General features: G+C 40.5%; 1 protein-coding gene across 5 annotated transcripts in view; it reads left to right on the top strand.

The window, feature by feature from the left end:
- The first annotated feature begins 8 nt into the window (after nucleotides 1–8).
- ATP2B1 (ATPase plasma membrane Ca2+ transporting 1) overlaps nucleotides 9–26,976 on the top strand; it is a 60,438-nt gene continuing 33,470 nt past the window's right edge. For 2 of the 5 annotated variants that reach the window (XM_019006632.1, XM_015627491.1), the window contains exons 1-2: nucleotides 9–105; nucleotides 25,395–25,806. In XM_019006632.1, the coding sequence (XP_018862177.1) occupies nucleotides 25,602–25,806 (205 nt within the window). In that variant the 5' untranslated portion in view covers nucleotides 9–105; nucleotides 25,395–25,601. Of the gene's footprint in view, nucleotides 106–922; nucleotides 941–25,394; nucleotides 25,807–26,976 lie in introns of those variants that run through there. The other 3 variants (XM_015627489.2, XM_015627493.2, XM_033514728.1) reach the window with 2 other exon arrangements.

The following is a 26,976-nucleotide window of genomic DNA, read 5'->3' as shown; positions in this document are numbered from 1 at the left end:
CGGGGACCTTGTGCGCTCGGCGAGCGAACGAGCGGGCGGCGTCAGGTTCACGGGCGCCTCGTCCTGGCCCCCGGCTGGCGGCTGTGTCGGCCCCACGGCGCAGAGGTAAGCGCGGCGGCGGCGGCTGGGGGCGGCTCTCCTCCCGGCCGGCCGACCGGGGCGGGCGACAGCGTGGCGGCAGGTGCAGCGTTGCTCCGCTCCCGCCGCGGGGCTGCGAGCCGTGGCCCGGCTCGCTCGGGGGGGCGGCGCGGCCGGAGGGGCTGGGTGCCGCGCTCCAGGGCTTTCGCCGGCTCTCCCCGCAGGTAACCGGAGCGTGCACCTGGCCGCCACCGTGCAGCCGGGGCACGGCGTGACCTTGAGGGCAGCAGATGCGGGGCTGAGCCGCCGCGGGAGCGCACCGTCACACCGTCGGGGACCCCGCGGCCGGACACGGCCGGCACGCCACGGCCCTGCGAGCTCCCGGCGGGCGGGCGCGCACACGCCGTGGATTAAGGTGGTGCTCAGCCCCCGCCGCCCGCCGGGTTAAGTAGCCGGGATTAGCCCGCTGCGGCAGCACGACACCGACATCCCGGGCACTTCGCCGCCCCGCGGGGGCTGGGAGCCCGGCACCCGCGCAGCCTCCCCCGCCGCCTCCCTACCTCCCTCGCCCGCCCGCCGCGCCCCCAGGGCGGTGTTTTTGGCCGCGGCTGAGTCGTACGCAGCTTTCCGTCGGAGTGGACGGGCTGGTTTGATTTATCGATGCCTGGCAGGGCTGCTCATCGAGCGGCGCGGACGAGGAAGGGATGCGGCACCGCTTCGGGTGCCGGCAGAGGGAAGCCCTCGCGGTCGTTTCACCGCGGGTGAGCCCGTCCCCGCGGGGCCGCTCCGCGGTGGGAAGCGCCTCTAACGGCGGTGTCATCCTCGTCCCGGCGGTGCGTGTAACCTTTGGCTGTCGCACCACGTGAGTTTGGGAGCGGGTTGGAGCCTCCGCCGGGGATGGCTGGCCGCTGCCGAGCGCGGGAGGCAGCGCTCGCAGTGGGGCGGAGTGGGGTGGGTGTCCGCTCCGCCGTCTGCCCTGGCTTCCTGCCGAGCCCCTCGGTCAGTCCATAAAGGCTGAAATCGGAAGGACATAACGATTTCGAGAGGAAGATCTCATGAGAAGCGGTCTGTGGTCCCCGGGAGCGTTTCCTTTAGAGCGCCCGTGCGAGTGGTGCTCACCAGGGGCAGGAAGGGGCTCAGCCTGAGCTGGGGGAAGCGTTTAGGAACGGAGGGCTGTGGTTGAGTCTGTCCCAGGGTTCGCAGCCTGAGGGGCAGTGTATTAGTTCAGCTGTAATAGGCGTTTATTTAGTGCAGTGCATGATCCATATTCCACAAAAATCTTTTTTACGGTTGACTCTTTAAACTGTAGCGGCTGTTGATGAGACACACGAACAGTAACAAAATTTCGGGGGCTTTTTTTCTTCATCTTTCATTTTATGATCTACATTACGGAAATCCTTAAATACCTGTTATATATGGCATTCGTAATTTTGTTACTTCAGTTGGTGAAGGTCTCAAGGTCTTTTCAGAAGGAGCTGGTGAGAGTACCTTATGCTGTGTGTGAAACCATCATTCAGAGAATGTTTGCAGGTATCTCCTCACAGTGCTTGAGAGGAGACTGGCTATGTGACTATTCAAATCATGTCCCTTCTTAGAAGTCAATTTCCAAGCCCACTGTACTTGTGAAATATCTTCCATCATTAGTGGCTGGCAATCTTGACTTCCTGGGGAATGAAGTGAGTGTGCCCTTGGAAAACCACCGCCTGTAGAAAAGCTGTTGCATCTTTAAAATATGCCTTGGTCCTAATTAATTTGGGTTAAAATAATGTGTTTAAGTGCTTGGACAGGTGTTAGTTAGACACCTTGCCACTTCCTTGTTTCATGATACTGTGTGTTCAGAAGGTGGAAGCTGTAGCTATAGCCAGGGCCATTTCTTTTCAGCTGTTTGTTGTTGGCCTTTTCAAGGATTTCTTCCAAGCATCACAAATTGTGAATTCCAATAGAAGTAAACTTGTGTATCTTTAAACTATTGGCTCTTCTGGCAGGAATAGCTTCCAATGTACTAGGACTTTAATACTTATGGCATAATGAATGGAAACTCTTGGTGTCAGTGGAAAAAGTGGTCACTGAATTCAGTGAGGAAAAAAACTCACGCACTTCAATGTGAAATTTTCGGTCTGGAAGAGCATCATTGTGTGGTTTGGTTTACTGCTGCTCCTACTGATGATTATGGTAACTAGGCTGAGTTAGCTGAAGGAAACGTGAATCCTGTGTTGCGTACAGATACTTGAAGGTTTTCCCAATCAATGTTCCTATGTCAGTGCTAAATTGCAACATTATTCCTTTTATGCACTCAAAGAAAAATGCATGGAAAGCCATGTGGATCCTTGAAATGATACAAGTCAAAACTAATTTTGAAGGGAATTTTGGATGTACTCTTTGTCAGTACACATACTGGTACTTTTGCATGTTAAGCAAATGTTTTTGGGAATTTAAAGCAGAAAACAAGACTTCTGTCACACTAGCATTAAATAAACTGTGTATTGGTTTCTGACACAAAGTTGCCTTATGTACAGATAGATAACGGTGCAAGGAAAGGATCCCCATTCGTTTAATACATTTCCATTTAATAATCTGGGGGTAATCCTGCAAATTAAAATCCACTGTACTCTAAAGGTAGATTCTCATTTAGAAAGTCATTCTTTTGTGGACCACGATATAGAGAGCTTCTGTCAGCTGTTAAAATTGAGAATCTCTAAACTGTGTTGTAGAAGGCTTCAAATAAAATTGAGAGGCTTAAAAGTGTCCTGTAGCAAAGGTCTAGGAATTACTACGATTATTTTTGGTTTTAACTGTTTGAGTTGATTTGGAAAGAATAATGTGATAAATGGGAGGTTATCATGAGATGATAAAAGGAGGAGGAAACATAGGCTGGATCTGCTAATGCTGCCTCAAAAACAGATGCTTTGGAAGAATTAACTTCACCAGCATTTAAGATTTTAGAGCTGGGAATTTACTGTTAAGTGACAAGTTCAAAATGAACCTGGCAAAACAATCAATAACATGCCATAGCAAGCAACTCTCCCTTGACATGAGGGTGGACAAGATAACCTAAAGTATCTTCTAACTCGAATTTCTTCCATTAAGGTAGACTAAATATTAATGGCATTCTTTACCACTGAAATGTGACCTCAGTAATGCCTTTCAGTGTTTGAACTCTTTATTTTTATATATGTTCTCTTCCATTTTTGGAGAGAAAATAATACTAGTGCAAAAAACAATTTGCATCTGATTTAAAGGTGAAGTCAGGTTTCAGTTAGCAAAATTTAATGCAGAATAATGAGCAGCTATGATTAGTCCTGGATATTTAAAAGTAAATATTTTTTAAGAAATAAGGAAGACTGCTTGAATTTATAAGAGATCTCTGTTATAGCAATGCATGCTTACTTTATTACAAAAGGATCAATACAATTCCAGTAATAGTATTAAATTTCTATTCTCTAGTATTCTCTACTTGTCTTAAAATAAGAAATAATAATAAGACTTGTTAAAAGTTGCAGTTCAAGAGATAAGGATCTTTCTCTATAGAGTATTTTAATTAAAAACTAGATAAAATCTAGGAGTTATAGAACTGTGTCTAAAAAGCTAGGATTAGCTCTGCCTACTGGCTTTCTAGAGTGTGTGCAATGGTCTCAGGCAGTTGGGTTTTTTTTGCTTTTTTTATTCAAACCTGTTAAATTTTCTCTGAAGACATTTTTATTTCGTCTTGCAAAGTTTAACAGATCGAAGAACAAGGGAGACAGGAGAGACGAGGTGATACTGTTTCTGGTTTGAAAAAGAAGTGAACCTCTGCCTTATGTAGAGGATGGGTATTTCTCACAAGCATTAAGATTCACAATTTAATTCAGAATAGCATGCCTTTATAAAGATTGGACTCCTTCACTTTTCCATACCTAATGTTGGTGTTCTCCTAACTTAGGTTTCAATTAGCTGAAAAGAACATGTTCATTAATTGAATAGAGTGATAAAAGAGTAATTTTTTGTTCATGAAGCCCTCCAAACATCTGTTAGCACATGTAAAAAAAAAAAAATTTGTTCAGCAGTTTTACACAGAAGATGTAAGCAATGATAACGAGCAGTATAGGAGGATTTCCAGGAGGTGACACATGCAGTGAAATCAACAGGCAAAATATTAGACTAATCCATCTTGTAATAGTTGCACCTTCTCACACAGAATGTAATTTCTGCACAAACACATGGTATTGTCCATTTTGTCTTTTATTTTTAAATTATCAGGCTTTCAAATACAGTTAATTAAAATGAATTTCTAGTTTCCATGACAGATTCCATTTGATATGAGCAGTATCTTTGAAGGATCTGTCTGTTCAAGCTATTGATATTCCAGTAAACGTTATGAAAATTATTTCTGCTGCCACTTATAAATCTTACTGTAACTGACAGATGACAGCAGGAGGTGTTATTAGTTTAATTTTGGTGAATTGCAAAGTAGGTATGAGGCTTTCTCCATTGGTTTTTCAGAGGTATTGTGGGAGAAGAAATCTAACAAAAATGTAGGAGGCATTTAAAGAAGAAATCAGAAATAGCTCTGAAAATAAATATAACTTACTTTTTTGTCCAGTAAGAGATAATAATGTAATTGCTATTGCAAAGTAGACAGATAACATCTTTGCCTTTGAAGGGGAATGGACTGAGAAAGAGAATATATTCCTCCTTACTGGTGTTTGCAACTGTACTGTGCAGTTAAAGAGTGCACAGATGCACTTTGAGGATAACATTTGATAAACTTTGGTTCTGCCACTTACAGCATGACCAGTCTTAGCACTAGGGGTAGCCCTTGGCTTCTTGCTGCTTATAATCTGATGCTGCTTTGTAGAAGAGTTAGGTAAGTTTCTGCATGGCCTCCTATTTACAGTGGACTTCAGTGGTTTGCATGTCTCATTGTTTTCAGTATCGTGTATGAGCTGGATGTTGCCTTAATTCCCGGTGACCACAGGAAACACCATGTTCTTAAAACACACTTCTGGGAGCCTATCACTTGTAATCTGCTACCCTTACTTGTGCCCTTATATTCACAGAAAGATAAGGTAGCAGCAGGGAAAACAACACTATTGGTTTCTCACCCCTTGGTGTACAGTGTCTGGGCAGAGGAGGCCCTGGATGTACCATGCTCTGCATAGTTGATAGCAACACACCCCAACTCAAGGCAGGAAAGATGATTCAGCCCACTCAGCTTTAAGCAACTATCTCACTTCTGGGATATGCCCCAAGGGTTATAGTGGTGTGCTCTTTTTCTGTTTATGTCTTCATTAAAAATTTTATATTAATTTTAAGATTTTGTATTAAAGATTAACTTAATCATCTTTACATTAATACAGCAGTGAAGGAAAAATGAAGTACTCTTCACTGCAGTGTTACAGATGTGCCCTTATGTAGAAATTGCATAACTTTTTTGTGCTTAGGCCACTAGCAATAAAGAAGTCTTGTAGCTACAGCACACTTTTTTTAAAGAATATTTGAAGAGGGTCCTAAAAAGTTGAAGGTGGTCACTGTGACTCTCCAAAAGCTTGGGAAACATTTGGTTTTGTTTGTTAGGTGTTTCAAGAGACAGGAGTCTTTCAAGTCCCCATCAAAAGATTGGTTAGTCACTTCTGTTAATATGTTTGAAGATTTTTTAATATTCCAAAGTTTTATCAGCCTTTTATGATGTCCTTCTGAAGCTACTGGTTGATCAGCATAATCCAAGATACTGAGGACAGAGAGAGCATCATTTGTAATTGCTTATTTGTTTTGTCACTATGAGTGCAAAGTTTCATGGGCTGGCTGAGGTGACCTCATGGCTACTTTAATTTCCATCTTAGGCTAACTGAAATAATTCCCCCCTCCTTTGTGCCATCTCTACTACTTTGAGTCTACTTAGTGCACCACTAGATGGTTTGTGCACAAACTGGTCTCTTCAAGGTGAGAAGTGAGGCTCACATGAGGAAAGCAACACGAATCTTTGGATTTGTGGTTGGGAATGTTCCTCCTTGTGCAGCAGTCACATGAAACCATTCCCTGGAGAGTATTAACCTTTTCACATGGGAGAACTTGAAGTTATTGCTTTGACAGTAGAGGGGAGAGTAGTCTGACTGCCAGTTTTCAACTAATGGTGTTCCATAGAAGTATATTTGTGTTAAAACACAAGAACTATATGCCTAGGTGGTTTCTAATACTCCAGTGGAGGAAAAGAAAATTGTGCTTGTTGTGTTGAGCATCCAGACTTGCTTTCTGGTGTTTTTACATAGAGAAGACTGAGTAGATAGTAAGAATAAATGGGTAGAAAAGGGGGCAGGTATGCTTAGCCCTTAAACTGTTTCAGAAAGGGCAGTATTTTTGAATATCTTCTGGTTAGTTAGATCTAGTAGATCAGGATCTTAATATGCATATTGAACAGGAGTTTTTTCACTTCCATCTAGGTACTGCTGCTATCAGTGTTGATATTGCACTTCAAATTGCTTTACATTGCTTGGAGCTGCCAATTTTTCTTCACTTGGGAATGAAGCTGATGCAGAACCTCATGAAGCCTATGGAGCATAGTGCAAATCAATACTTAAATTAGAGCAGTGTCTACCAGTCTCACTTAGCTGAGGTTGTATGAAACATGAAATGATTTAAACTGGCTGTCAGGGTCTGTGCCAGATGGCTTTCAAATATGCATAGTTGAGACTGACAGCTGGAGAGAGTAGGGAAGGTGCTTTAACCACTGCTAGAACAACTGCTTTACTTCTGCTTTATTAAGAACACAAATAATTTCAGTTTGTGTTCACCTACTTCTGCTCTGAAATCCATGTAGTTAACATTGACAGTGATTTTTCTTCTGCAATGAGCTTGCTTTGCATAGTGAAACATCTTTACATCTTCACAGAGTCTGCTTTCAGATGCATTTTGATAATAGGATCTTTTCCTAAACTAGAACTGCATTTCTAAAGCGAGTTGAAAGAGATTTGGGAATAAAGGGAATAAATTCTCTGGGATTTAAGAAGAGCAGGGTCTCTTTTTCTGGATTTGTGTGTATGTGTGCTGTTTACTGGTAGTGGAGGCACTTAAAGTGGAGTTATCCTTCGTATAGAGTCACCCACTCTGCATTGCATACCAGGTTATAGGAACCTTTCGAAAGAGCTTTGGTACAAACACGCACATCCAAAATTAGATACCAGCATATAAAGCAGTGGTACATGTCTTGCTTGTGAGTGAGTAATTTGTACATGGCTTTCTTTTTTTCTTGTTGCTCCTGGTGTTGCTAGGCGCTGGACAGCAGCTCCTCAAACCATATTAGCAGAATGGTTTAGAAAAGTCTTGTGAGAAGTCCGATACCCTAAAACTGTGATGTGCTACCTTCTAACACGGGAAATTGATTTACCAGATGGAAAAATACAAGGGATGTATGCTTGAGCGGAGTACTTAATATTTTCTGGGGATAGTTTTAACATTCTTGATAGATGAATCTCTTATTCCAAAACTGCAACACTTGATTTGCATGGGCTCAAAGCTTTATATTTGCCTTCTATTGATAGTCAAATCTAAGGCTACAAAAATTAATATGGAGAATAAGGTTGTATATATAAACCTGGGCAAAATGCTTTGAACTGGATAAAGTTAATGCACATTACTTTGAGGCAGCAGTTGTAAAACAGGTCGATTTCAAACTCCTGATGGGGAGCTGCCAAAGGCCCCTCCTGAGCTGACCAAGTAAAAACACTTCTGACAGGTTTCCTCTTCACTGTCACAGTTGGCAGTAGCTGAAAATGGTGACGTGGTTGTAGGGCTACTGCATGTCCTAGATTCCAGGAGTGGGGGTGAGCAGGAGAGCTGAGGCTGGCTGGCACCTGTACCCTGCCGTGGGGAGGAGGATGCCTGCGGGAAAGGTCTTGGCCACCCTGCAGTACAGGGAGCCTGAGCCAGCTGCAGGGCTCCCCTGTGCTGGCAAGGGCTGGCCCACGCTGGGCAGCATAAGCAAGAGTGTGACCGGTGGGTTTTGCCTCTGGTTGTGCTTGTGAGGCCACATCCAAAAATGGTGCCTTGTTTTGCACCTCTCCCAACACTGGGTTAGAGGCTGTCCTGCCGTGTGTGGGGAGAAATAGAGTGAGGTGGCTTTGCTCAGCCTGGGAAGGGGAAGGCTAAAGAGGGTTCTGGGGATGGTCTGTAGTGGGGCCTTGCAGGGCAGGTGCAGCTAGGCTTGTCTTTTTCCCAGGATGAGCGTGATGAGGGTGTGGAGAAGAGCTTCCATGATTGACTTGAGCTGGTGAGGCCCGTGCTGGCTGGAAGGGGCAGTCCCTGTCACTGTGTGACCTTCAGGAGGAACCGCTGGTGCTGCTGCTGTCTTCCATGTCACCCGTTCTCATCTAGGGCTGTCCCCTGACCTTGAGGTCAGGTGAGCGGCGGTGCTGGCACAGGGCTGTACCTTCTGGCAGTAGCACAGGCTTGGGTATTCCTAAACTAACTGAAGCCACATCCTTCCTCTTGCTCTGACATGGTAGTGCAGCTGCTTGATATGCAAGTTCAGCCCAGCAGACTGTGCTTAACTTTGGCAGAGCAATCCTGGCCACTTACATAAGCGTCTTAAAAAACTGAAACTAGTCACTCTGGGCCGCCTCTGTTGCTGAAGCGACACAAACGCATCTGAGATTCATGTGACTATTTTAGATCATGTTCTAGGTGGCTAAATTTAATATTTAGATATATATATTTTAATTTATCCATTGCCCATTTGCAAAAAACACCTGAAGTGGCTACCTTAGAGGTAGGTGCTCCCATTTGGTCAGGTGAATCTTGCATATGATGGAAGGAATGTAAATTTTTAACCCATGAAATGCACACAGGTGTGAGACAGACCTTTCAGGTGGTGAAAACAGGTGATGGGGAAGAATACAATTTCAACACTGACTTTTTAAAAAAGCTCTTGCATCTGCTGCATGCTGTCTATTATGAATTGTTGAAGTAGTGAATCTTGTGGTGTGATTAATGCTAAAGTCAGTAGTTGTTCAGCTGTGTGCTAAATTGAAGGGTTTCAGGTTAAAAACTGAGATAAGAAGCCTCTGTAGATCCTTAAAGGCAGCTGTAGTAATTCTGAAGTATAAAATTCCTTGGAATTTGCTGTAGAAACTTCACCAAGAGGGAGGATGCTCATGTTTCAAGGGGCTTTTCAGCCCTTTCTCCCACACCCTACTTTATATAAATGGATCATGTGCCTTAACTTGCTGATGAGAAGCCTAATGTCAGCCTCTCAAATGTAAAGTGTTATAAACGTAGTTAGTTAGCTGGGAGCTTAGCAAGGCTCCAGTTGCTGGATGATTTTGTGGTGTATTTCCTGCGAGTATGGTTTCATATTTGCTTCACTCTAGCAGGTTCAGCGTAGTTCTGTGCCGTGTTTGAGTTGGGACTGGCATTGGATTATCTGTGTGGTGGGTCTGGTTGGATTACCATTCTGCCTGAATAAAAAGCATTTTTACTGTCTGTATGAGATTTTGTGTACCTGCAGGAACTTCAGTGTTGTCACAAGAGACTGCAATAACTTGGAGAATGATCAGAGTGTAACTGGGGATGGATCAGAGTGGTTGGTATGCATCCTGATAGCTGATCATCACCATGCTTGTGATGAAAGAAGCGTGGCTTTCCTTGCTGTGGTTGCTCTGCATAGAATGTATTGAGCAGCCTGGCTGGTGCCCTGGGAGCCACCCAGGCACAGCACACAAATGGAGAAAGCTGTGGGAACTCTGAATTTCAACACCAAAACTGTGAGGTGGCTTTGTTGCATCATAGGGGTAAAACTTTTTAGTCATCTGTAAAATATCATGTAAGCTCTCTAAGATGGGAACCAGTTCAGCCCACTCTGACTTACTAATTTCGTGAATCTGCCACATGAGAATGAAGCTGAGAAGTGAGCACCACTTTCTTGTAGATGGGGAGAAGAAACAGCCATCTAATTTGCTGAAGGGTTGTTCTTCTATTTTTAAAACCTGAAACAAGTGAAGGCTAAATTATGTAGCTACAGGCACATTTTTCTTCGGTAGGTAGTAATCAAAATCTAATGATTTAAGCTGTCAAAGCTTTTTAAAGTTCATGCGAAGTTTAAGATGATGGAAATTTATCTTTTCTTTGGGAGGAGGAGTGTTTTGCTGTTCTTCAAGAGGAAACTTTGAGACAAAGGCATTTATTGCACTTGTATGACAGTATACAGACTTCTAAATAGTGAAACTTAGAAATAGCCACCCAAAAAATTATTTGATAAATGCTTAAGATTGGAAAGAATTTTATATGAGCTTAGCCTCATACTAACAAGTTAAGAGATGCGGACTTTATTCAAGGAAATAAAATCCAGTCAGTTTTGTAGACTGAAAAACGTGTCTGTTCATGGAGTTTTTGCCAGGAAGGTACGTTGTCTCATGTTGGGCTTGAGTTTTGGGTTCACCTCCATGAGATGGCAACAAGCTATCAATCTGTCTGCTCAAAGCCTGTTTCTCTTTCCAAAACTGTTTCCACAGCCGCCACTGTGTCAACACCGTTCAGTCATAATTGTCAACCCCAAAGCAGGCTGATCAATGGAAATGCTAAATAAAGCAGCAGAGCTCTTGCCTCAGAGGCTGTGTAAAACCATATTTGCCAGGAGGTGCGCGCCTCTGTGAATATCAGCAGAAAGGTTTACTGTTTGTTGCCTTCTAGTCCAGCACTGCTATGTGCCTTCCTGGCTCCTTTGCTGGAGGTTGTCTTGAACTTAGAATTTTTCAGCTTGTCTTCCAGGTGAAGTGGTTTTCTAAGAAATGGACAACCAAAAGGGTTTTTCAGAAACAGCAGAACCCATAGGAATAAAAACTTGAATTGCAGCTATATGATGGTTTTAGTTGTTGAGTTTTTGTTTGTTTGTTTTCCTTTTTTTATGCACATGAAGCATCAGACCTTATGTTACTTGTTAGAGTTGCTTCTCCCATTTGTCAGGAGGGACTTTTTGACTTTTTGATGTGAAAATTTGACTTATTTGACTTTTAACATGTGACAGCTGATTGAGGATCAGAAACAAAACACCAACTCTACTGCCCATTGACATACATGTCTATGAAAGACTGAGGAAGTTCTTGGCATGCTTTAAACCAAGTGCATTAGATTTGCAGGCACAGCTCTTTTAGTGCTTTCTTACAAGGTATCTTTTTCACAGCTGATAAGTAAAATGATGTCTGTACTCCCTCTGCTGGCTCTGCAAAAGTAGCTTTCATGAGCTTAAATAGCTGAGTAGCACCTCTTACAAATATGCCCGTGTGTAATTCTGAGTTAAGAAGAGTTTAATTAATAGAAGAGGGATTTTCCTGAAAAATGGGTCAACAAATAGCTGCTGAAAGCTAATCAGGTGTCTCAGATGCTATCTCCTGCTATAATGGTAAACACTGGTGTTGTATATACCTTTGTAATTGTAGTCTGATCTGTTTTTGTGTATCAACAATTGGATGGGGCTATCCATTAAAATACTTGTACATCTAGTTATACATCCAAGATCCACTTTTATAGGCACTGTATATGTACGTGAAAGAGCTATGATAAGAAGCCTCATATGGGGAAGGAAAAATTCTCTACTTCCATAGAGTGCCATATACCTTTATTTGCTTATTCTGAGACTACTTGTTTCTTTCTGTGTGAAGAGACGTTCAATATAAAAACTCTCAGCTGGAATAAAAGAAGTTTGGACTTGAACGAAGTCTTGGTGTATATATAGGTACTATGAACATAATCAAAACAATTGCACTTGGAAATCAATAGACATCTTTACATGCCAATGTAGTTTGCTCTGTTATCTTGTTTTCTGATATTATTAATCTATTATACTACTGCTCTGGTTATTTTTAGTTTGTGGAATTCAGTGACAGTTTAATGATTTCAGAGAAACAAAAGGGTAACTCACCCTAATATACTGGTCAGTAACCAGATAAGTGGAATAATAAACCTAACTGCCTTTTTATTTTTACCATTTGCTAGTGCAAAACATCTCTGAACAAGAACCTTTGAGCCCTGTGACGTGGAGTCTGGCTCCTGGTTGTAAACTCTGAGGAGATTTTCTGGATTTTTGAACCCTGCAAGATGCATTTCCTGGAAAACAGTCTTTTGTCCAGACACTTTACTTGTATAATTCATAACTGTCAAATATTCCAGAACAGTAAAACTACTGTGCAAGCTCAATTAAGAATTCAGGGCAGCCACTGTAGCTCCTCCTGTTGAATTTCTCCTTGGGTATACCTGTGTCTGTCTGTAGATGTCTTCAGGCACTGCTGTACTCAGAAGGGACTGTTTGGCTGTAAAAAACCAGACAGTTGTCCAGGACTTCACACAGAGGTTAGAACAATTTGTCTTCTCACAGCAAGTGCATTCCCCCTACCAAATATGCTCTGCTTTCCCCCTGGTACTGTGGATTAAATTCTTGAAGTTTATCCCTGTGACTTGGCTTATGATCAGAATTCAGAGTTCTACTGCCTTGCTCAATATTTTTTTTTTTTTTTGTCCGAAGTTCTATTTTAATAATCATGTAAGCTGACAAGTAAACCAAAATTTGTGGATCTCCATAACATAGACCATTAAGTTTAGCTTAGCAATGTCTGCCTTCAAGCCTGGTCTTGTCAAAAAAGAACAGTGGAGGATTTTCCATGCACAGGAAAATGCACCCACTTTTTAGGAACATCTAATAGTACGTTTCGGAAATCTCCAAATTAAGGAGTCAGAGAATCCTGATCTTCAAATATCTTAAAATAATAAAATAGCTTGGTTTAGGCTTCCTGTTGGCAATTTTGCCATGATGCAATTGTTTAAATACTTGAAAATATTTGCTCTGTGTAAAATACTTTGTGACAGCTGATGGCTTATTTTAATAATAATTGCTCAACAACAAGGTAATGTTTTAGTAACTACCTACTTTTTCAGTTTTAAGGAAGAAAGCTGTCTTGAAAGCTGTTTAGCTTAATTATGTGTCTGAAGCATCACACGTCAAACTAGATTGTGACTTTGACAGACAGCTGTGTAACTGCCTAAAATTGTTTGTTCTTTTCCACTTAGTTTGATTCTGGGTTCTGACTGTATACTCTTTGATCACATTGCTGACTTCCTTTATTATATAACTGCTCAAATACCAATAAAACTAGTTATCTCACCACCACCCCCCAAAAAAAAAAAAGCAAAAAAACCCACAAAAAAACCACAAAACAAAACAAAAACCCAAACAAACCAACCTCTACCCCGATTTCATGCTGGATTGGTTAGAGCAGAAGATTTCATAGGCAATGGGTACATGTGCAAAAATCTGACTCCTGCAGCAGAGGTATGACACAGTAAGTAACAAGTTAGCTATTGGTAATCTAGAGAAAATTGCTAGCTACTGGTAACAAGTCTGAGTGCAACATGCAAAACTACATATATGTGTTCAGTATATAATGCATGGTTTTTTTCCTGAAGGTGAACTGGGAACATTGTTTATAAGCTGTGCTGCTATGTCTGAATAAACATCAAGGAGGTTTGGGAGTCCATTGGTATAAATTTTTGTCTCTTAAAGCATCCCTTTCCTTGAGAAAATGAGGAAATGGGAAAAAAAATGTAAAATAATGGAAGTAAAATTAAACTAAGAAGTTAATAGGTTACAGACCATGGTAGAACTTAGCTGTCAAGTCTGCTTGTCATGGTGTACAGATTTGAATTTGTGTGTAACTTAAATGATGCAAATTCAGAACAACTTGGAAATGAGGTGTATGGTTGGTTTTTACTGTGTAGGATTTTTCATTAAGTTTCACTTCCTCTTCCTTACCAGTGTTTTCCTTACCTGAAAGTGTGAATAACAAGTCTGCTACTTGTTACTAGCAGGTTTCATACTTGCGCCTTTTTTTTTTAAAGTCTTGTCTACATCAGGTAGGGTTTTTTTGTTTGTTTGCTTTTGTATTTTGGTTTTTTTTTAAGGCTACAAAAATAATGCTTAATCATAGAGGTTTTGAGATGGCTTCTTTCTATATTTCCCTTGACAAACTAATTAAAATAAATCATCCTTAATGGGACTGCAAAGCAGGTTTTTGGGGGAACACTCCTAGCACAGCTGCTTCCTAGTAGTCTGCTCTCTCTTCTCCAAATGCCATGTGTCCTTCAAGCTTAAGGATCTATTGAAAGTGCTGAGAAACCAGCTGCTGGCATCCTTTGAGGAAAACAGGGATACAGGAGTTTGCTTAGGAAAGTGGAGCAATAGGAACAGTGAAGGAATCTCCCAAAATTACCTTCAGAAAGACTGAGTCCCTAACTGTGGGAGTTTGGGTAATTTGTGTTAAATTTTGCTTCATGGTGCTGCATCATTTTTTGTTTGTTTCATGAGACTTGATCTTCTCAGTCACTTCCCTCCACTGAGGAAACAGACATTTCACTGAGTATTACTAGCCTCAGGCTAGAGGAAGCTCTTGTCTTTCTTACTCTGCTTTATCTGCATGCTGCATAAGAGAAATCTGTGAGTTGCACGGTTTAGATTAAAAATATAGTTGGTTTCTGACTTAACAAGGGTTGGTCTGTGAGCTCCTACTCAGCCGTACAGTGAAGGAATCTCATGGTGAGCTGAAGTGTGACACAGTCAGACGTGCAGTGGCACTGGTCCTTTAAGGAAGTCTGTTGGAACCCATGAGCTGAACATACAAATCTTGGTTATTTAAAGAGTTTGTGCCATCAGCAGTGATGCACATGCACAAAATTCAATTTGTCACTTGAATGAAGACGCTGATACCACCTTTCCCAATTCCCTTTCTTCAGAGATACTGTATGATTATCAGAAATACTCTATGTATATCACTAGAAACAAAATGCGAAATTTTTACATTACTGTTACACATAAACTGTTTTACATAACTTTTACATAAACTGTTACACAGTTACAATGTGCCATGGTAAAACACACAGTTGTGGGAAGTAGCTTTGTGTAGAAGGAACAAAACAGGTCTGACTTAGCTGAGTCAGGATGATGACCTGCAGCCTTCATGGGTGGGTGGGCTCTTGGCCCTGAGGGTCAGCTGTAGCTGAACTATGAGCATTTAGTGCATTAGGCTCTCAATCCAGACACCTCCTTTCAGAAGGACAAATATGAAGCTTGTTAAACTAGCAATTGCTGCTGAGGATTCAGAGCTACCTTATCAGAAGACTGACACCTCACTGTGTGTGCCAAAGGTAGTTGTGCTCCAGGCATCTGAGTGCCTGCTGGTTTACCACTTTAGTTCTGCCTTGTGCTTTGATAGGGCAGGGGAGCGAAGGGAATCTAATAGCTGATCCTCAGCACTGAGTCGGTTCAGCTGGTTGCAATGGAGTTCTTCAAGGCATGGCCTTTCCCTGCCTAGGGGACTTGTGCCAGAACTAAATTAGACACTTAGCTCACCTCATAATTTGAATGATTGCTGATTAGACTGGAAGCAGAGCTGTCTGCAAAGTGTACTAGGATCCACTGATGCTAGCAAAGACTTAAGGCCTTTGGTTTATAGGAAACTGGAGAAGGCACTTCCTTTACTGTGTGGCATAGGACTTATAAATATTATTATGGAACATGGTTTTATTTGCATTTTTCCTGAGTTGCTTTTTTTTCTAATGAATTCATCAAGCACTGATGTCTTTGTAATCTCAGAAACCTAAAGAGTTATGCACCATAAAGTTCTTCACAACTGAAGACTTCAGAAATGAAGCTGTGATTATTAATTACACATAGCCAGTTTGTATAGCAATTTTATAGAGCTTACCAAAACCGAGAAATCAACTAAATTTACTAAATCTGCTTGAGCCATTGTCTGACAGTCAGGTGAATTTGCTGTTCAGTCTAAACAAACAGTGTCTGCCCTTCACTGAAAAGTGATGGGTAGTGCTATTTGTTTAGTGGCACGTTGCTTGACTTGTGTTTTGGGTTTGCTCAACCCACTACAACTTGAAATAACAGAGGGAAGAGGAACCTTTCCTTGAAAGGAGATTTAATGTTATCTTAAAGGTGGCAGCCATATAGTTCCAAGATAAAGATGCTTCTAGCACTGGCTGAATGTGTATCTTGTCCCTTAAGCTGGCATATCCACATTGCATGTATGGCTCATACAAATAAATGAGCGCCTCCAGGTGTCTTGTGGTAAAACTTGTTCAGACAGTAAAAATGGTGCTATTTAATTTTTTCACTGAGGTGGGGGAGATCCTTTTTGGATGACAGCTTTCTGCACCACATGACTACAGGTAGCCTACTCACAGATGTGGAACCATGAAGTGGATGGCTACCATCACAGCTAGTGGGAAGGTGGAGGCTTGGGAACATGGCATGGTGATCTCTTGCTTATTGGATCCTGGAGGGGGGCAGATTTGATGGCTAGGAAATAAATTGTTTATTTTTAAAGATCATAGAAGTATATGGAGAAAGCAAGAGCAGTGAAAAAAAAGAAAAAAACATTGGTAAAGGAAGGAGTGCCAAAACTGTTTGGAGTGCTGTATATCCCACAAGAGATGGACTTAGAGCAGGACCCAAAATGAAATATCTTCTCTCATTGGCTGAGGTGCTATAAAGAAGAGTAGAAAAGCACACAAGAAGTGTGCCTTCTGGGCCCGGGGCTGCCTGTGTGACTGCTGCAAACAGCAGACCTCCCACACTCATGGATGCAGCTCCATTAAAGCAGTTGGCAGAGGTGATGGCTTTTGCCACTTTGAAAGGATAAGGGGGGCAGGTGTAAGTTGCAGTGTTGTTAGTGTCAAATAGTGGGAGCTGCTTCAGGACCTCTGTGAGTGGGAGTGTTACACCATGTCACTGTAGCACAGCCATACCTTTGGTCACCTGAGGATGTGACAGACTTGCTGCTTTGTTAGAGTTACAAATGCTGTGATGGGAATCTCAGCTTTGTGCTTTCTGTCTACTAACACTGCTTATATGTTCCCTGTCTATGTTAAAGAAACAAATTGCTGAGAGAGGTATTTGTTGTCTTATATTGGATGGTGGACATAGGATTGTCATGTATGTACTGATCACAGAGCAGTTAATTTACTGTCATTCTACAGACAGATGCCAATACCTGTATTGCAGTAATGCTTCAATGTGGGTAAAACAATCCCAGACCAGCAACCAACCCTGCATAAATTAGAAAGTTTGGAGTAGCTAGAAGTGTGTGACAGTGCAGAAAGCCTGACAACTTAGCCTTTAAGTGGGTCAAACTTCAGAGAGATGGAAAAGTATTATGATGAAGAAAGACTAGTTTTGAAACTGGAGATGACCCTGAAGGACAAAGCAATATGTAGTCTTACTAAATCATAAAATATGTCAGATAATACTATGAGGTGAAGCCTACTGAACATGCTTCTTACACTGTACCAGAAAGAGGAGGCCCACTAGAATGAATTAGTGAGCTAAACTCTCAAAACTTATTGAAAAGTGCTAAAGGGATGAAAAGTATAATCATAATAAAGAATTTTGCGAGAGATTTCACTCTTGTGCTTCTGCAAAGCCATACACTGGATTCTCAAATTCAAATGTTGAGGTAAAAAACCTTTACCAAACAAAAACCAAAACAAAATCACAAACCCATAAAAAACCCCCACCAAAACAAGCAAAAAAACCCCCAAAAAACCCAAAAAAACCACCCCAAAACAGAACAACTCCACAAACAAAAAGGACCCCTGAACCTCTTGCCATAAATAGCAGGAACAGCAAAGTTGTGAAGTATTTCTCGAAGTGTTGCTCAAATGTGGACTAGCTATGATATTTGAATTTAAAAAACCCTTTCTCCTTAGGAAGAGAAGATGGCATACATAATTGCAGTTCTTGAAAGGGATTTTCTCAGAATGACCCTTTTAGCCAGTTTATTTGGTGTATTTCTGGCAGGCAGGAATTAATGACATTCAGGGGAAGCTAGCATAGCTTTCAAAATGTAGGTTTCTGAAGAAATAAGGCTTTTTGAGGGTGTTTGAGGATAAGGGTGTACAGTGGTCTGGTATTTCCAGAAGGTCTGTGAGAAATCTGAAGATGAAAGTTCTCAAACTGGCTTGTTACAGACTTGGAGGGAAGTTTCTTAAACTTTGTTCACAAAGAAACACAAAACATCTATCTAATTAGTGCCATAGTGTGGGCCCATTGCATGTCATTGGGTGACAAGACCTGAGGTTTTTGTTTTATTTTTTGTACATTCCAGATCCTTGCTTGGTTGGGATGGTGATTTTGAGGATCATAAATGGATCTTTTACCACATTAATATGAAAACTTGTATATTACCTATTTACAGTATAGACTATTTTGTGGTACTGTTTATGTGGAGCAGTAAGCTAGTCCAAAGTAGCAAGAAAAGCCTTAAAACTTAGGTAAAGTTAATTTTACTGCTCTAGTAGAAAGGAATTGGTTACATACAGAGTGACTTTATGGAAGTAATTAGGCTTAATCTCATAGGCATAAATATTTCCTAGTAGTTTTAAGACTAATTTTAAATTCCTTTTGAGGTTTTCTGAATACAAAAAAAAAATCAGGTAAGAATGGACTTTAGCCTTTTGCCTAAAGGCTCATAAATCTAAAGAGCTTTTTGCATCTCTTTGATGTCATGAAGCATGATCACAGTCAGCAGCCTACTGCTCTGCATAAATGGATATTATCATAAAAGAATGCTTTCTGAAAGAAAAAAATGGGGAGTGCTCAAAACAGGATGAAATGGTAAACATAAATTCTGGGGGGGAAAAAAAAAGTGAAAAGATTTCTCAAGAAAAGTCATACCTGTAGGAATAACTGATGAAGTCAGCTGCTGGTCAGAACTGACCAGCTGGATGCATTGCACTGAGCTTTAAACACAACAAGTAACTGAAATCCAGGAATCCAATTCCATCTCTGTTGGATGAAATTTGGAGCCATCTCACTTTACCTTTACTTGAAACTTAGTTGCATACAGTGATGTCATATGCCTCATTTAACACACACCTGTCAGGATTTGTGACCAGAGCACATTTTGCACTTTGGGAATGCCAGTAAACTGTTGTAGTCTTGAGATTCATCATTTTAGTGAGCTGGTTGCCATGCTGCCACCCAATCTTTTTTTGAAAAAGTTCAGCTTTATCTTGTCATTTTTGTCCATATCATTTTGACAATTGTTGATTAGAAAAGTGTGGCAAGTTGTTCATCAACCTAGTAATGTGAATACTTGTTAATGGATGACTTTACTACTTTTTTTTTTTTAAAAAACTCACTTTTAGGCTTATATATTTAGCTATTAATATGACAGATCTGTTAAAAGAACTTCATTTACAGAATAATTATCCTAAACTGTGCAGGATTAAGAGACTTGAAATCCTCAGTCATCTTATTTAGGACTCTGTGGATCTGAAGGAAAGGAAAATATTGATGAGCTTTGGGCAAGCATTTTTTTCTTGCATTTCAAACACCAGCAGGTTTGCCTCCAGCCATCAGCTGCCTTCACTCACCTCAAGTTAGATGAGGAAGCTGACACACACACAGTAAATGTATTTTAGGTACTAGAACACACTCAAAACGATTCTGGATGGGACAGAGTCTTCTAGAGGTTAAAACTTTTTTTTTTTTTCACTGGGATTATAGTCTTAAACTGGAGTAACCTTGTATCACAAACAGTCCTCTTGAATGTAGCTTTTAGTTTGTGGTGTCATCACAAAGCAGAAAGTAGATGGGCCTAGGAAAAGGAAGTACAGAGAAGGAAGCTTCAGGGCCTGTGGGTGGAGAAGAGAGAAGCTGCCTGGGTGTTGTTCAGAGCTGTGGACTGCAGAAAAGTGTTTTAAGTGGTTGAAAACTTGGACACTTTTGCTTGGTTTTGTCTTAAGTGTTTGTCATCTTGTGGACAAGCCAGCAATGCAATATGAAATAGGTGATTATGAAAGCCTAGTATTTCAAACACCTGAAACACTTGATGTTTCCTGTAATGATGATCACAGTGGTTTTGTGCTCTGGGATTTTCCAGTATGTCTCAAAGTCTGATGTTCCTTGAAAGTGGTCATATGTTTTTCTTGTGGTCGTAGCCCTTCTTGTTGTATCAAGTCTATTTTTGGATCAGTAATATCTCATTTGTTACTTCTATTTGGTTACCTAATGATTAGTTTAAACACTTGATAAAATAGTTTCCTACTCAGACTATTCTGTACAGCACTTTCTAATCTTGTTTCTTAATGCAGGTGTCACTTCAGCTGGAGCTGAGTTTTTTTGTGGGTGGGGAGAGGCCATGCTTGGACAAGGCAGGGCAATTCAGGCCTGTGCAGATGGCTGATGGCATAACAAAATGTCTGCTTGCTTGCTGGGCTCCTGGCAGAGGCTGTAAACCAAGCTGCTTTGTAAGAGAAGCTTATGTCCTTCGTGCCATAATAACTCACCTTCAAGACTTGTACAATTTTTCCTCGCTGCTACCAAAATAGCAGGAAAATGATGCAGAACCTGTGTGTGAACACTGCTAATTTATACTACTACCAAACTGACTTCAGACTACTGAAGTCCTAATTTGTTTGCTATCATTTCAATAAGAAATTAATTCTGAGGTGTTAAAGGAAGGAAACCACCAAAGGATGAAACAGTTTCTGCAAGTGTCAATCACAGTAGGCAGCAGAAATGCCTTAGATTAAGTGCCATAAATCACAGAATAATTTGGGTTTGAAAGGATCTTTAAATGTCATCTTGTCCAACCTCCCTGCAATGAGCAGGGACAATACCAGTGTTTAGATCCAATGCAGTATCTAGGACAGTTTTTATTTCAGATAGGTAAGTACATCTGCCTCCCAGGAGATTAAGCTTCAGAATTAAATCAGATTTCTCTTTGAAAACTAAGCAAAAGTCGTGACCTTTGATGAATTCACCATTTATAGCACATAAGCTGTAACAACCGAAACTTGTCATTACAGCACTGTTGGGCATATTTAAGGCTGAAGATGATATGCTAAAAAACTTTGTTTGTGCCCTTTGCCTCTTAGTTCTTCAGTCTACTTGTACTTGTCTCTTCATAAACCAGGCTGAGATGTTTGATCTAAAACAACAGCATAACACTGAAATTATTTAACTCCTATTCCTTCAGTTAGGCACATTTTAACTTACCAGAGTAGTGACTTGTAAATGCATACTGTTCTGTACTAACGTTTTGCTTCATTAGCATTCATTCATATTCCTTGTGAAACAGCTGGGGAGTTTCTGTAGCCTGTCAAGTAGGTGGGAGGATCTGTCTCTTACAGTAAGAAGTTTGACCCTTCAGAGCACAAGACCTCAGTCAATTTCAGTGTGATTTCCAGGTTACTTTCTCAGTCACAGTTACTTTTCATTGTAATAATGTTCCATTATAAATGATACTGCAGACATCTTCCCTTCTTTCTTCCCCCCACCCCTGCAATGTTGTGTGATGGCTTGAAGCTGTGGGTCACAGCCAAAGTATGCAAAAGCATATTATGTTTTTTCAGTATCTTCGAAGCTGTGAACAGGTTAAAAGGCATGACAGCTGAAACATATGGGGACAGTTTTTATCACAACAACTTCTTGGTATGCAGATCTGTCTGGCATTCATTGAACTAATTAGATTAAACAAAGGCTTTCCTGAGATAATCACTTTGCAAGCCCTTTCCTATATTACAGGACCCAGTTTTAGTGTGTTGCTGAAGGTCAAATGCTACCAGCTAATGCTCAATATCTCAATGCATACTGTTCAAGCAGATGTACAAATTAAATTGAAAAACACAAGATTTATAATTGCTGAAGCTTTGACTCTTGAGGTGTAAGTGTGCTTAAGTGTTTCAACATTGATTAAGAAAACTATTTCCTTGTAGGTTAGTGAAGCAAGTATTAAATGTAAATATAATCATAGGAATAATTTGGATAGGGGTCTATGGTATGCTAGGTCCAGTGCATCCGGGCAATAGTAATTGTGCCACCACAGAAACACTTCACAAAACATGTTGCAGCTTCTAATTTGGTCAGCACAGGATGTTCTGGTGGCACTAAACAGACAAGTAATCTATAGTCTCTGTACTTTGGTAAGCATCGCTACACGTAGACTCCTGTTTAGAGCTTTTCCTTTCTCCAGTCCAGCTACAGAAACTTGTGATGTTGTTGAACTTCCAACACTGGTAAAGATGTCTAACCTTTGTTTAATGGGTTATGGGTTTGAATTAGTGTCTTTGATCGCAAAACACAGTCCCTTAGCAATAAATAGTAATTTGATTTGGGTGAGGAAGTTGCTCCTCATAAGCAGCTACAATGATATGATGTGTCAGTAAAGTTGCTACAGCAAAAGAGCAGCAAGGTCTTCTCAGAGGGATTTATATAAGTATCTCAATAATACTGCCTATGAGAGTATGTGCTGCTACTGAAATGTGCCTCTGCAGTTCAAGCTTTTTAGTCACTTGAGTGTGATAGAGAATAGATTTTAAAGTTATTCCATGTCTCAGTCATATAAAGGGATAAACAAAGTGTCAGATAAAGGATTATGCAAAAGTTGATGTGTCTGATAAAAGATAGACATCTTTATTTTTTGTATGCAGCTTGTTTAAGCTGGATACTTAAGACAAAACTTCAACTGAATGAAACTTTAAATAGGCTGGAACTTCAGCAGTGGTATACAAATGAGTTTTAGTTTGATAACTGTTTCTTGAATTTAAAACTTGAGATATTAACAGATTGGAAGTTTGAGGTGAGTAGCAAGTCCACCCTGTACCTGTATGACAGGTATGTTGTGCTCTCTGTTGACATGTCTGGTAAAAATGGACTACTGAAGCAGATCCTGGTCTGATTTTGTGCAAAAATTGATAATGTTTATAAGTTTTTTTCATAAGTTTTTATGATCTTCATCTTGCACTTGCTCAGTATTCAGAATTTGAAGTCTTCACACTGTTCTTTTCAATTTTCCACAGTACTTTGCTAACATGGATGTACTAAATAATTACTTGTATCACTACTAGAGCTGATCTGTAGAACTGCACTGTTTTTGTAGTTAATGCACACTTATTGAATTTGCCTGTGAACCCTAAGGGCCCATTGGTATGTTAGATGGCACTTAGAGCACATGAGGACTCCCTTCAGTATAAACTTATTAATGACAAATCTGGATTATTACTTATTAGTAAGAATTGATATAGATGCATGGAGAGGCTAGAACTGGAGTGCAAAGCACACTGAATTATGACTAAGCAGTTATTACTCTTAGGTTTAGTTGCATATGGAAGCACACTTTGCCCACTCTATGCGTATATATGGAGAGAGAAAGTCTTAAAACTTTTTGATGACAAGTGAACAGTGACTAGACCTGTAGCTTTTCCTATCCTTTTCTCCTGGATTTGGGTGTATTTGGGTATCAAGTACTGGGCTCCTGCTAGAGGCTTGAACAGAGCTTTTCTTAATTAAAATTGAATCAAGTTTGATGCAATTGGTTGTGGGGCCTTCTGCTTGGTCTATTTTTGCCTAATTAGCAGCTGCAGCATCTTCTCCATAGCTATACAAACTCATTTGCCTGATCTGCTTCTTGTTACACTGTCATAGCTTATGATCAGATGCCAGCTGATAAATCCTCCTAGGCTCCCAGCTGGACAGCAACATCCAGCTTTTGGGCATTAGATAAGAATGTGGCATGTCTTTAAAGAAAACTCTTTCATTCGTGGTTTGCATGAAATTCTTCACTGGCAGGATACTCTAACAGAACTCATTAGAGTCCTAATTAAAACTGCAAACCTAGTATGCAGGCTAACAGCATCATCATGAACTCTTCAACTGTTGCAACATTTTCTTGCAAATAACAGAGAAAACAATAAAGATCTGAAATTAATTTTTAAATTAAGAACTTTTCTGATGTTGGAATGTTGGAAGTTTTGTGAATGTGATTATTGATTGCTTTATGCTTTTTGTCACTCTCTGGAAAACAGCCAAGGACAGTGGTTTTCTCAGAATCTCCTGTGACAGGAAGAGAGGAGCAGTTGCAGTTGTAGAAGTTGTAGCTCTGCCAGAGATGGGCCCGTCACTTGTGGTCAGGTGACATCAGTTCAGGGGTTTGCAGTGTCAGTGGTTGTTCTCAGAGCAAATGAAGTATTGTGGCACGCTGCTTTAAATGGTAGATTTAGAATAGCTGCAACTGATTATTACCAGAGCAGAAATCTGAGTCTTTCCTGGAACCAAGACCTTAAATTTCTGGTAATTGGGTGCTTATACCTTTACTTCAACATAGACTTGGCACTTCAGCCAAACAGTCCACTAACCTGGCAGGGAAATAGCTAAAAATGTTTTGTTTGCTGATTCTTTGCCTTTGTATTTTTGCCTTTGCTAGGCATATGACACCTGAGGGTCTCGTTGACCTGGAAGTGTCCAAGTTATTGTTCATCTGAACCTAGGACCTATATTCCTGTGGGGGAATATATCCTTACACATGCTCATTGCACTCCATTATGCCAATAATGCTGACTTACATGATCAGATGTCTGGTTTTGGCATACAACAAATCTTCACACTGGCATGAGGAGTTTGTGTGTGCACTGCAGTGTTGTGTAGCTACATGTCTACATGCAAGATGTGTCAGCTGAGCAGGGATTATGTATAGAATGCCTGTGCAAGTTCAGACACCTGTGGCTAGATGATAATTTCTCAGCTACAATGCATTGATTATCAGATGGAAGAACTGCTCTCAGTCTCCTCATCCCTCCTCTGGACAGGTGTTATTGTGCAATTTTTCCCTGTCTTCAAAGAGTTAAATGGAGATACTGTGTGAGGCTTGAGTTGTGATGAAGTGGGCTGGAGCAGAGCTAAAACTGTATGGATATGAAAAATTTATTAAGAGCTGCCTGAATTTATCCAGGTCTGCCTGAAGATATAATCCTACTTAGAATACAAAAGTACTTCATGCATGGGCTAGCTTAGTGTTGAAGTTGTTTTTCTTGAGGTTTGCACAAATGAATTAATGGGAACACAAAATAGCTTGCTCTTCCCAAACTCTGAGGTGAGAGTGTCATTGGAAAGTGGAGATTTTTAACCTGAGCATGTTCTTTCCCCATGTGACATCACTTGTGGATGCCACAAGCCCCATTTCCCTGGAAACAGATTTAATTTTAGGTATTTTTAAAGGTTGCTGCTCGATGATGAACCATATGGACATATGAAGGAAAATGCCAGTGTTAAAGGCAACAGTTGTTACAAAGTTAATGACTTAAGGAAATCCAATACTGCAAGGCTGTTTTGGGATGGGAAACATCCATTTTCTTCCTTGTCACTCTCGCCCGTGGAACGCAAACTAAAAATGTTATAGGAAATTAAAGAGGAATTTGTTCTGTAACCTCAGTAAAATAGTAAGGGTTGTTTTACAGTGCATTTCAGCATAGCTGTTCTGTAACTGAATGTGCGTTTATTCTCTCCCTAGACTGTACATGCCTTTTGGCTTTGGAGAACAGAACGCGCCATGGGACAACCTCAAAGATATCTCTCCAGACGGGCTCTCTTTCTTGGGTGATGTGTCTGCTCTCCTGACTGTCTTCATACCCAAAGGATTTATTTTCCTTTTGGAAATATTTTAAGTTGAAATTTCGTTCCTTACTGGAAACTGTCTGCGCTAAAGACTGCATGCATCATGGGTGACATGGCAAACAACTCGGTTGCATATAGCAGCGTAAAAAATGCTGTAAAAGAAGCTAATCATGGAGATTTTGGAGTTACTCTTGCAGAGCTCCGTTCTCTTATGGAACTTCGAGCTGCAGATGCACTGCATAAAATACAGGAATGCTATGGTGATGTACATGGCATCTGTACAAAGTTGAAAACTTCACCAAATGAAGGTAAGTACATTTTAAAACTTATTTAGGAAAAGCCCCTTAGTCAGTAAACTGTTGTTTTTTGTTTTTTTTTTAATAGAACAAAGTTTGTAAAATCATTTTAGTTACCATTACAAAATACTGTTTCTTGTTCCTTTAAGACAGAAGTATTCCATGGTAGTAAGTAAGCAAGATTTTTTTTTTCAGTTGGTCTAACTGCATGTGAGATGTTGTATTAATGGAGTTGGAACAAAGTCCACTGATGTAAACATCCACATATCAAACAGCAGTGTTCAACTCACTGTGAAAGCATCAGTTTTCTGAACAGTTCATATGACCTATAGTTCACAATTCAGATCATGCTGTTGTAGAGCTTAATGTTTTAATAATCTAATGCAGGGCTTATTAATGCTTCTGTGTGGCTACCTAGTTCTTGGATTTGCTAATGCAACAATTTTTAAAACTGATTACATGTTTTCTGTTTGCTATGTTGAATTCTTAGTAGCAGGATCTAGTTTCTAAATCTGCAGTATTTCTGTAGATTTTGAGCTATGCAAAATAACTGTCACTATAACTTGAAGCATTAACCTGTAATCGTAGTGCAAGGTTTGCAAAGTGATTACACAAACTTATTCCCTAGAAATAAGCATCAATTATGGAGTCTTTACCATGCTGGACTTAGTGGCATTCTGTAAAGTGTGGCTACATGATGCTTTTGATATTTAGAGTTATTACTCCAGGATAGACTGCACAAATATAAAGAAATAAGAAAATAAATTTATTTGGTCTCCTTCTTGAGAACCTTCCAGAAGTTCTTCTTAAGACCTGGCTTTTTCTTATTGCTTTCTTCCAATGTAAATGAAAACTATTAAGGATATTTGTGAATATACATGCAGTAGTCCTTGCAGTAAACTGTACTTAAATAAAAAATATGTAAAAACATTAACTGAAATTTATTACAAAGTCCTGCTGTTGAGAGCAATTGAGAATTACCAAAATCAAGATTTTGGCAAATTGTAGTGTCTCTGCATTTAAGGACTCACATAGATTTTAACCAATGTGGTGTCATGTTGGTGGCAGTAAAGTGCCTGCTGTCTTAATCCTGGGAAGCCGTTGCTTTCTGTTCTTCAGAAATGCTATGGAAAGATTTGTCTTCTTGGACCAAGAGCAGCCTACTAATGCCGTAAGGTACCT

Source organism: Parus major, chromosome 1A (assembly GCF_001522545.3).
Source record: "Parus major isolate Abel chromosome 1A, Parus_major1.1, whole genome shotgun sequence".
Classification (NCBI taxonomy): domain Eukaryota; kingdom Metazoa; phylum Chordata; class Aves; order Passeriformes; family Paridae; genus Parus; species Parus major.
This window is presented reverse-complemented; position numbering and strand designations above follow the sequence as displayed.